At 38.3% G+C, this 12,455-nt stretch overlaps 1 protein-coding gene and 1 long non-coding RNA gene across 4 annotated transcripts in view; both read left to right on the forward strand.

The window, feature by feature from the left end:
- LOC149039264 (uncharacterized) overlaps positions 1-12,455 on the forward strand; it is a 40,559-nt gene that overhangs the window by 11,222 nt on the left and 16,882 nt on the right. The window lies entirely within an intron of this gene.
- LOC113683310 (uncharacterized) lies at positions 3,104-7,826 on the forward strand. Of its 2 annotated transcripts, XM_089183938.1 has the most exons (8): positions 3,106-3,460; positions 3,535-4,258; positions 4,869-4,935; positions 5,251-5,301; positions 5,773-5,810; positions 6,301-6,367; positions 6,688-6,729; positions 6,985-7,826. In XM_089183938.1, exons 2-7 carry the CDS (start codon positions 4,194-4,196, stop codon positions 6,727-6,729), a joined length of 330 nt encoding a protein of 109 aa, XP_089040064.1. In that variant the 5' UTR covers positions 3,106-3,460; positions 3,535-4,193; the 3' UTR covers positions 6,985-7,826. The 2 variants fall into 2 exon arrangements, with proteins under 2 accessions (XP_089040065.1, XP_089040064.1); XM_089183939.1 differs by lacking the exon at positions 3,535-4,258 and having other exon boundaries at positions 3,104-3,460.

Consider the following 12,455-nt stretch of genomic DNA (forward strand, 5'->3'; position numbering starts at 1 on the left):
GAAACCACGCCAACAAGTCGTGATGCGGGTGAATTCGCAACAATGATTATCAGAAGTGCGACTGTATGAAGGACAAACAGCAGGGCGATTTTGCCACTGTATGGAAGAACTTTCCACGCAACCCATGGAGCAAACAGTTTAACCATTTCATGTGACATTCTTGATACTACCATGGCTTGCTTCATTGCGACAGAACTTTCCGCGAATGCATCCAAAGAGGCCGAGGCAATCACCTCGCGGAGGAACACCCGAAGATAGCCAAATACGAACAGGACACGTCACGAAAGGATTCCTTTATCATTTCAGGCCCCATCTCGATTGCTTTTCCTTTCAAGACTGCATATTTTAAGATTGGTCTCATTTGAAGTAATCAGTGTTATAAGTTTGCTACTATCGCCGAAACTGTCTCTGTATAAGGGATAATTGACGTATGTTGGACTTTGTGTTCTACCAAGCTTGATTTGTAAGCTGCAAAATGTCTGCTCGTATTCTACGGCCTTATCTAGGCATCGTATCCGTCCGGCTATAAGTAGGATGAAAAGACATCGCCGTCATTTCTGAATATCTATGTCTTTCAATCGGCACGACCACAAGCTTGGAACAAGTTAAATACTCGAGTGATTTCTAAAAGAAACCGCACGTTAGGTAAGAGTGACTACAGATATGTATATTTCTTCTATTATAAAACACAATAAGTTTGCAATCTGTGAGTCTTTTCTTCATTTACATATCTCTGGTAATTTCCTTTTGTTATGCCCTATTAAAACAGTAGATCATCATCAAAATGATTGATATATCTATTTACATAAGACGCCGCCCTAGAATATTCAAGAAAAGGAACGATATCAAAATGCGCAATGAATTTTCGGGGCATTAGAGATCAAGAGAAAGATGTTTTTTGTTTTGTCACGAGCTTGGAACAAAGAGAAAAAAGTTCTAAGTCCCTGTGAGGAATCTAACCTCAGACCTACGGATTCCGCGCTCCGATGCTCTACCACCGAGACTCTACGGTGAGCGCAGGTCAATTACGAAGTTCATATGACACGCGTTCTGCATACTGCTAGGATCAGTAATGTCCATGGCGAAATCTATAGAGATAGAGATGGAGAGATAAAGAGAGAGAGAGAGATCTGTTTATTTGTATAGTTCCGTAGCGTCATAGGTTTCGAATAAAAATAAAGTGGGAGCTAATGTGACATACGATTTCGTCCGTGCTTTCGCGGTCCGTAGTAAATAAATAAATAATGAAGTACGGGGGGTATTTTGCATTCCAGCCCAAGAAGGTGTTTTCCTGTCCTTTCTGTTTTCAGCTGTCGTTTTCCCTCCTTCTAAAACGAAGGACTTGATTCTCTTCATAACCATCTATGTTAACCCTTCAACCTCTGCTAGTGATTAACATCTTTATTCTCCCTACGCTATAACCCCGGAATCATGCAGTAAGGTCATGAGAATAAAGAAAATGATCACCAGCTTGAAAAACTCTTGATTGATAAACAAATTCTCCTTGTCAGCACCTTTGAAGATGTATAGAGAACAGTATGGAGAAGATGCATTCTGATGTACGGGAGTAAAGGTTAAACGATATTTCAAAGGATTCTTTCGTTTCTTCAAAGCTTCTTTATCGCAAAAAGGTTTTAAGCACTAAATTAGACGTTCGAGGTAAAAACCTTACCCTCAAAGGACACCTCATTGAATTCTACTCCAATAACACTAAGTGTTAATTCAGCATTACTTTATAATGTACTCTGTGAAGTCTGTGAGACCGCTGATCGGTGTTGAACAAGCGTCCCGAGACCCGCGAGAAAAATGAAAAGTTATAGGACCTGATAGCATCTAAGGATCGCACCATTAGATTTTGATGCAAGATAATTAAGCCTGTCAAACTAAGTATCTATGTCCTTTTCTGTCTTTTTCTATGCTTCCCTCGCTCCTAAAGAGGATTTATACACGTCAGATATAAGTGTTGTACCCCTAAAAGATTTTTTCCTAGAGCATCACGCTTTGCTCTCCTGTCTGAACACCACAATTTTCAACAACGTTGAAGCAACAACCCGCTTTTAACTACGTCGCTGCCACTGAAACAACGATTAGTGACCACAAAAGTACATATTCTAGCATTTTTAATTAACCTGAACAAAAATCTTTCTACAGGGCAAATATTCATTTGTGTCGGTATCAATTATTGCGTGACTAGCTTATGATATAAATGTGGAAAACACAACGCAAAACCTGGGCTCCTAGCTAAAAGTAACACCCAGGTGTAATATAATAATCGAAACAGCTAATAAAATCATAAATAAACATGGTAAGAGTGTTATGTTAGATTTTTTAACAAATTGAAGTAATTTATGCCAGTAAACGGTGGCGACAAGTAGGCACATCATGTATATTTCATAGTCGCTAGCAAGTAAATTTTGCCATTTTGCCGCACTTTGAGTACGTCTCAAGATAGAACAACACAAATACACAACGAAAATTTTTGCAGTAACTTTATAACCATCCTTTTGTAAAAGCTAGAAGCTCATTAGATTCTGTCATATCGGTCACTGTTAAAGCTGTTTTTGTTTTTAATGCTACTTTTGGACATAGGAAAAGTATGTCGGACAAAAATATTCACCAAAATATAAATATTCCTTTGCCAGCTTCATTATTGACAGGGGATTAAGTTTAGATGATAAAACAAAGGATTATGTTGACAGAAATACCGGAGGTACATGAGGTCACACAACTCGGGTAATCATTTCACGATGAAAATTTGCATATTTGAGTGATCGAACGAAGAAAATTATTTCTCGAAAACTGAAATATATTTTCACAAAAAGACTGCAACACAATTATAAGGACATATCAGGCTACAAAATATGAAAATGGGAGTGACAGAAAACGAATTTTGGGCGACTTGCTAAAATATTTCAAATTTGTTCGATGGATACTGACATCCTCTCCTAATTTGGTTCTAGACTTTAACTATAAATTATAAATGACTTATTCATCATGATCGAAAACAATTGTTTGTAGGCGTCATTGGAAAATACGATCATAAAAACTTAATGTTTGTAGGTAAGCTGTAAGGGGCTAAAATTCGAGTCGTGCTTTTAGTCTCTAAGGATAAGGCCATAGTAACACCAATAGAAAGCTGTTATTTGGCACACATATGTTAATTAATTCCGTTTCTGAGCCTTATTATATAGGCCCAATGTAATAGTATTTGATCTTTGACATAACGCGATCTCTTCTTGCATGTACATGTATGCATTATTGACCAAGCTTGTTCGGTTAAGATGGCTGGCGTTTTTATGTACCGAGACGAAGTTGAGAGGGAAATCTGTTCTAGATAACGATTAACAGAGTGATGCTGCCTCAAGAACTGAGGGCTTTATAAACTTGACATGAAAAGGAAGCTACCAACAAGCATCATGAAAACTATCGTACAATTAAGGGCAGAGTTGCTGAAACGCAGGTGCGTTTGGAAAGTCCTTCAGAGGTTAGTGTTAGGGTTAAGGCTGAGACTGAAATTATTTATTTCATTGTCAGTTTTTTTGGGACTGCCATCAATTGGTTGGACAGTATCCTTCCCCTGCGATTGCTATGCGAAAGGACACAAATATGAACACGGACACAAATATGGACATGGAGACAAGTATGGATAGGGAGACAAATATGAACAGGTGTCTGATTGAATGAGTTGTTTTATGCAGACTGTGTTACTCGTTCTCATTCCTTCTGTACAAAGGATATCGAACAAGTGCATCGTTTCAAGTAAGCATTTATCTAGTTTCGCCATTATTATATCGGCTGTGCGAGAGAGTTTCTTGAGCATCTCTCGGAAGTTTGGTGCGATTCTTATGTCTTCCACTATGAAGTGTTTTGCCTTCATTTTATGTAAATAAGCATAAAGGAGAAAGGGGGACTATAACAAATAAGGATTTGGCCGAGAGGGACTATATCAAATAAGGCCGAGAGGGACTATATCAAATAGAGATTTGGGGAAATGGCCTCTCGTCATGATCAACAGGTAATATAAGTCGAAAGGAAAGGAACTCTGGCTCCTCTTTCATAGTTTTTTTGGTTCATTCGCCTTTACAGCGAAAGGACAAGGAACTGTGCTGTCGCAGAGACTCTTTTTAGATTTATTTGTAACGAAAATTAGAGGTTGCAGAGAAACGAAAGCTAACATTTAGCGTCACAAATTTATGTTACAGCCACTCTACGAAAGCTATAACCACAGCTATGAAAGAAGGGCACCAGTACGTCAAAGGTGAGGTTTCTGAGTGATTATAGCTATCATTTTATACCTTAGCTTCATGTATTACTTTGAACTGCATCTCCTTCTAAGAAGCAGAGATGTTCACTAATCAAAACTTTGCGGTGGTTGTAGGGCAACTTTGATGGTATGATGCTACAATGATCTTCGAATTTTTGAGAAGCCTGAGCAAATTGTCTTTTTTATGGGCATTACTTTACAGTTACGTAGCAGATGCAGACAAATTAACGATATCCTCTCCTCGTCCAAAAAATATTAAGTTTACTTCTCTGGTAGCAATGGTATAGCTTTCTCGTTTTACCCGATGTATCGTTGGTGCGAATGTTTTTAAAAGCACACTCTCTATGTTTGAGTACTTTTGTCTGAGGTAGTGTGATTGGACAATTGTAAAGATTGCTAACGAATAGTCTTGTAGCTTTGCTTTAAAACGTTCGTGATGATGCTTTGTATCATATTTTGTCATGTATCCCATATTAACTATTCCTTCTTATGCACACATGTTGAAATGATTTTCCGTTTCTATCTTTGCCTTTAATACTGTAATTAACTTTTCTTGGCACAAAATTTACTTTGAGTAATCTTCTTGCTATTTTTTCCCGTTCAGGAATAATAACACAACTTGGCAAGTCATGGTGGATGCAAGGAAGATTCGACAGTATGTGCTTCAAATGGTATGAAACCAAAAGACACATATGGTAGATTACAATAAACTAATTTAACACATCATAGGCTCGCTAAATTTGTATGGGAGCGTCTAACAGTCATGCTGAGAGGGAGGCGTTAACGATTTTTATGGAGGCTTAATCGCCAACACGAAGCCTCAAACAAAGATTTATCGTGATGACACTGATGAGATACATGTGATAATAGAGACAAGGAAAGCATATAAGCATGTATGATACCACTGATAGGAACATGTCAACAACGGAGTGGCGCATGGTTTTTATGGGGAATATTACTATCCTCACTTCTCTTTTATTTTGCAGGCATGGTTGACTGCGACAAATGCAATAGCACAAAGTCTCTCCCAAGTACAGGCAAGTTATGTCCTCATCAAATTTAAAACCAATGAAGTGTGCTTCCAGATCATTATGCCTCATCATTCGGTAAAGCATTAAAACTGGTTAACCTAGGGTTTTACGCTTTATAAAACTGCAAAGATTGCCAACACTGTTTTCAAAATACACTTCATTTGAAACTACGACATGCCGTCAGAATAAGGAGATTCATTGATTCAATTTTTGCCGTTGTGAAGATAATGCTAAAAAGTTTGCATCACGCCAGATTAATATTACAAAGATATTCTCTAGCTTTATTTCGTTATGTGAGTGGTCCCAAAAGTTCATGCCAATTTTTCAGACAATCAGATTCCCAAATACAATTGAAATTCTTCAGAAAAAAAATATAACTGAGCATATAAGACATTTTAAAATTACTCTGTAGAAGTTCCACGACTACAAAAAGGAGGCGTGTTAATAGAATTATTTTTCAAATTCTTCTTTTAACAGGATGGTGCAGTCGAGTATGCATTGAGCCCAAGGTCTGGGTAAGTTAACATTTAACATTTGTAAACCACAATCAAAGCGTACATGGGGTCAGCATCGGTTTGTTTGTCATGCAGTAGATGACTGGAACGCTCTCCCAGACGGCATTAGGAACATTTCCGATTTTTCAGTTTTTAGACGTCTTGTTAAAAACATGTAGTCTCTTCTATTGATTATACCCTTTAATCCTTTTTTTGATAACCATATTTATATTTTCTGTTATCCTTACGTTAGATTTATGCAGGGCCTCACTGAAAACCACACTTTGTGACGTGGGCTCCCTGTCAAAAGATCTTATTTATTATTATTATTATTATTAGTTATTTCTACAACTTATTCAAGCTGTATGACAAAATAAAACACCAGAAAGACGAATCTGTATATGGACTGAAAGAAGGCACAAATACAACTTAAAAACTACAAGTAACATTTGTTAGTTCAAAAATTACTTTCCAAAAATTAACCTTCTTGCTATCTTTTTCTTCATTTCAGGAGCAATAACATAATTTTGCAAGTCATGATGGAAACTAAGAAAATTCGACAGCATACACATCAAATGGTAAGGAAACAAAGCACACATGTTGTTTACTACATTGACTAATCTGACCCATCACAGACACGATAAATCTGTAAAGAAGAGACCAACATTCATGCTGGAAGGGAGGCGACAACGATTTTCGTGGAGGCTTAATCGCCAACACGAGGCCTCGAACAAAGATGTATCTTAAAGACAGTCCAACGACACACACGAGATAATAATAATAGGAAAAGCACATGCATGTGTATGTTATGATACCACTGACTGGAAAGTGACAAGAATAGAGCAACGCATGACTCTTAGCAGAAAGTTCCGAAAGTTAACTCGCCTTTGTTTCGCAGGAATGGTTGACTGACACAAATGCAATTCCACAAATTCTATAGGTAAGTGATGGGGCTCACCAACTTCAAAACCAGTGAAGTATTTATTCGTATTAAAAGCGTCAAAAAGTTTAGTATATATATTGGTGCAACCAATGAGACCAAGGTATGGATAAGTTATTCTTGCAATGCACTAAAGCCTTAAAGAAACAAAACAGTACTGAAGAATAGCACAAATACGTCATACAACTGGATATAACATTTGCTGTTATAGACATGTTTTCATTTATTAATCTACTTTCTCTTTTTCCTATTCAGATCCGTTTCATGAACTTGCAAGTAAATGTAATTCTATAAAAAAACTGTTATGGGTACAATTCAGTGTGCTGTTGTTCTTTTTGTATTGTAAAAAGTGGGCTTTAAGATTTAAGAAGGAGGTTCCATAACGTATCAGTAGAAAAGTCACACAGGAAAGTGAGGAGAGACTTTTGAAAATGTTTCTGAAAGATTGGCAAGGTAGGAATGGAGCCTTTAAAAAAAATTCCGTTTATATTTACACGTCACTTGGTAGATCTGTAGACAAAGGCTCGTATTACATTTGAGTGTCATGTGCTCTTCAAATGAGGAAGAGAACCCCTCCATGGGCAAAATTTCAGAGATGATTTTTACTTTTTTTCCTAAAAGTGAAGAGGGTTCAAGTTGAACCCTTCATTATTGTGTGTGTTACTTTTGAGATTACTAGCGAGCAACTTTTGTCCTTTAGATCGTTGTTATTTATATACATTGTAGCATCAAGCACATTTAAATTTATCCACCAATACCTCATTTCGTTATGCTGTTACTGATTTTCTTCATTAAAGTTTCCTCATATGCTAGAACTGAATGTTTAGTTGTAAGCAGGTATTGATTGGTGTCTAGATATAAAATTTAACTTTCACCAGTTTTGAGTAAATGTGTTCTTTAAAGAAATATCCATATTCAAGTGACTCCCATGGTTGATAAATGGAAATTTCAGGGGGGTAGAGGCAGGGAGGTTTTATCTGAACCCTTGGTATATTGGGGTATGGAATTTTACCGTATTAACTCTAGATGATTTGCTTGTAGCAACAGTTTTTCTGCAATTGTAACGATTAGGAAATTTGAAAACATTATTTATCATACAATTAAATCCTCTGATGAGTGAGTAGCTAAGAAAAAACAAAGCGTGTTTCGTGATTACTCACTCAACAGGGGATTTATAAAATCATGTGAGTAATCACAAAACAGGCTTGTAAGGATTAAAGTATAGTCTCATTGTCTTTTTCTTATCTCAATATATAGCGCGCTCTACTTCTACGTATCGAGCACTGTACTACGGAAAAATCGAAACACAGTCTTCCTCTCTCTCTCTCTCTCTATATATATATATATATATGTATGAAGCGTGGCATGCACTTTTACTGTTATCATGCTGAGTTTGCTTGCTCTTTGTTGATCGCCAAAAGCATCGTAATCAACATCTAGGAAACAAGTAGAGTTGTTTTTCGATCGCTGATCGACGTGAGACTTGTCCACGACTGCATATAAGACGAAGAAGAAAGTGGTGGGGATTAGGAATGACACTGCATTTCTAGGCGGAACACATGTTCATGCTGATATACCTGTAAAACAAAAGGCATTCTACATGAAGTGAACAAAATTGTGGTGGGGTTCATAATCATTTCTGCAGTAGCTACAACACAGCACAGTGCACAGAGAAAGGAGTGGGGGATGGGTTTGGCTTTCAGGAAAGTACCCTGCCTTCGAATTCCAATCAGAAATAAGATCAATTTTTCAAGGGAACATAGCCCCGACCCCCAGGGAAGTTTTTATCATTGGGAAGTGTCTTCAACCCCTAAAATGTAGGACTCTGTTCCAATGTCCTCGCAGAGGAGTAATAATTTTACTCGCACTGATCGGCTCAAACTATTGTTTGACTTTAGCCACGTACACTCTCTTTCAAATTCGTAGTCATGTGATGTAGATCGTTACCGGTTCAGTGAGAAGCTTTTACTGATACTCATCCAAGCATCCCCATCTATTTGCAATGCGAATTCGTGTCTAGGTTAGACTATTCCCGTACTCTCTTCCTTAATTTGCCTAATTTTCCTTTCAGTCCTTGAAAAATATCAATTCGTTCACGAGAAAATGGAAAAGAGTCTTAATCCCCGTTATCTCTAACTCTATTTCATTTTCCAAAGCTATTCGCATTGAGTAAAATCCTACACACATACCTGAGTAATAAAGGGCACCTAGTACGGTACCTAAGCCGCCCCCTTCCGCAAAATTGATAACGGCAACGTCTCCATAAAAAGTTCCGAGGGAAAGAAACGTATTTTCAGCCATTGCGTTGAAAAGAAACAACGCCAGCAAGCCGTGATGCGGGTGAATTAGCAACAATGATTATCAAAAATGCGACTGCATAAAGGACAAACAGCAGGGCGATTTTGCCACTGTAGGGAAGAACTTTCCACGAAACCCACGGAGCAAACAGTTTAACTATTACGTGTGACATCCCTGACACTACCATGGCTTGCTTCATTGCGACAGAACTTTCCGCGGATGCATCCAAAGAGGCCGAGGCGATCACCTCGTGGAGGAACACCTGAAGATAACCAAATACGAAGAAACAGGACACGTTACGAAAGGATTCTTTCATCTAATCAGCTGAGCCCCATTTCGATTTGCTTTTCCTTTCAAGACTGCATATTTTAAGATGAATGCTAAAAATCATGCACCACAGCTAAGTCGAAAGAGCGTTTTCCTCTTCTTATGCATTAAACACTATTAATCACTAAATATTAAGTTCGTTTTACCTTGGTTTCAACTGTCCTAAAGCTGGAAGTTGATGCCCGACGGAGCTAAGGCTCTCGTTTTACGCAGAACTATACCAGCGCCGAATGCAATATAGTTATACAAAGGCAACAGCTTATGCTTTTTACTCAACACTTGACAATCTGTTTCAAAAATTCGGAGCGAAACAAAACGAAAAACAACAACACCACTGACGACAACATTTTCCCCAGAAATCACGCTTTTTGATTCACTTCATTTGGACGAGTGCAACCACTAGCTAGGTTGTTTTCTAGAAAGCGGCTTCTTTGGTTGAATTCAAGCGTATTTCAGGAAACTTTTCGATTTGTTAGGTGACATTTCACTTCATCAAGTAGTGTTAGCTCTCATGTAACATTCTATATGGATGAGATGAAAAATATCTTGTTTTATGAAGCACAATACCCCATGACGTGGTTTAAATTACACTCAAATTGATATGTACAACAAGCTGCCGAACTTATCGCGGCAAGTTGTCGTCCGAGATGATTCGAGTCCCTGTGTCTGAGAGTAGCTCCTTCCGCTCATCTTTGAATCTCACAGTCACCATGTTAGATGCATTGTCGAGCGGTTTGATCAACACTTTAGCAAAATTAAACTGACCCTGGCGACGAAAAGAAAAATTGAGAACGTAATAAACTGTATATATCCCGGAAAATTCTACAGAATCAAAAAGAAAAAAAAAGGAAAGAAAAGAAAATGCATAATAGAAGGTGTCCCAGAGCCAGCTTCCCAAACCTGGATCTTTTCAGATGCTTATAATCATGTAAAAAGCGATATCTCACCTTAATTCTGCTAAACTTTGCCGCCTGCTGCGAGTCGTTACAGACTACGGTAACAAAATCATTACCGATATGCATCTTTTTAGAGTTGCCGCCTGGGTCCGAATCTCTGGTTGGCATCAACGGTAACATGGAATATGATTGAGGAGAGAAATTTTGAATCAAGGACAAGAATTATCCCGGTTACTGTAACATAAAGCAATCAGGAGTAATGGTAACCTCCCGGGCAGAATACTGGTTTATGGCAAATAACCCCCGTCCCAAACATTTTAAGTTTCTCCGGCAAAATTCCGGTCCGTGGAATAAGTCGGGTATCAACGACCCATATCTCCTTCTGTTTTTCTTTGGACACAAAGACATTTTCGCTCTGCCGTGACTACTGTGCCACGGTTACGAGCTGAACGCCTAAACGCGCTGAACTGGTGCTTTCAATCTCGAGTCCAGCGAGGCATTCATTAAGAAATAGCAATTTTTTTTATCTTGACAAATGTCATCCTGCCAGCTGTACGCAAATTCACCTTCTGCTCCATTCCTATCCAGTCCCTCAGTGTAAATCTCGGCGGGTGGGCAATCCCTCAAACGAAGAAGCGTCCCGAGACCCGCGAGAAACTGCGTATAACGGGAGGACCCGCACACATTACTTAAAACTGCCGCCTCGTTGTCATGCTGCCCAGGCCCCGCGTAAATAACACCGATCTTGTTAGTGTCATAAAGAGGAATGCGATCTTTGAGAGACAGCTGCATGATACTTACTAAGTAAAATATGTGAGGCAGAATCTCTTGACATACGTATACAAGCGAAAGTCTCGATGAGTAATATTTCTCCTTTCCGAATGCACTCAAAAAAATTTTAGATGTATTCACACGCGATGCTTTGGACATTACTGATGCTAACAGTATGCAGCAAGTCAGTCACATATGTTACTAACGATTTCTCTGTGGATCTTGGGCTAGATAATCAGACTACGCGATCGGAAGCTTTGAGGTTCCAATACTCGTGAAGCACTCCATTTTTTTTTCATTCCTCGCTCCTGAAGAATATCTCTAAGACATATTCCCCCTTACACGATGGACGAGCTCAGGATTTACCATCTCTTTGTCGTCTATTTAAGTGAGGGTTGTGTCATACTCAATCTTCTGATCAACAGTTGAACTTTGTTTGCTGTGAGAAATTTTAGCCGAACAGGGGACACGAAAAAGGTGATCCATTTTCAGTTGTTAGACTGTACGAGGGACGAGGGTACAGCAAAACAAATTATGATGCACAACTTCGCAAAAGACGAAAGTGGTTCGTTTGAGAACGTTATCTGGATCCAAAGTCAGTATTAAAAGTTGCTGAAAAACACTGGCTCTCGTGATGGAAAATTCTGACGTACATCGTTGAATCAGCCGTCAACTTTCAACAATTTTGCATATAAAGGGATGTCATATGTTGTGACATTTCAGCCTTAACGTTGTTGCTTTCCTTGTTAGGAAAAAGTTTGATATTTTTCTCAGTTCAGCACTCTTACTTTTAACTAAGAGACCACGCGATCAAGGGATCTACTCTTCTCAACCATTTCCTTTTCTATGCTTGTTTACTTAGCCATTACTTAACATGGCCGCTCTATGACATTGTTGTTAATTCATTAATTGATCAACAAATGCACTCAAATTAAAACTATTTTTACTAAGGAAAACTATGGGTACCATGAAGGAATCACGAATGATGTTTAACCCTCTAGGATTCAGATAAAAGAATGAAAAATATTTTATGAAGCCTCTAATCCTGAAGAGCCAAGCGAGCGGATGAGTCATTAATTATGAATCATTAATGACTTATCCATCATAATCGAAAACACAGCCACTGCATTGCTAAATGATCACAACGCAACTAGGTTATCAGATTATTATTATAATTTTTCGCATGATATCAAGTCCAAGGGTCGTGTTTTCCGAAGCAAAGGAAAACCTTATTCCACGATTGTTTTATAACACATGCTTGAATACAATTTTTTGTGGCTGTAGGAGGTAAAATTAGAAGCGTGCTTTTAGTCACTGAAAAAAATCCATAGTAACATCAAAAGACAGCTATTTACTTGGCACTCATATCACTTTGAGCCTTACGATATATATGATATATGCACCAATGTCACTTGATCTTTGAAGTGACGCGAA

Source organism: Pocillopora damicornis, chromosome 10, assembly GCF_964200805.1.
Source record: "Pocillopora damicornis chromosome 10, jaPocDami1.2, whole genome shotgun sequence".
Classification (NCBI taxonomy): Eukaryota; Metazoa; Cnidaria; class Anthozoa; order Scleractinia; family Pocilloporidae; genus Pocillopora; species Pocillopora damicornis.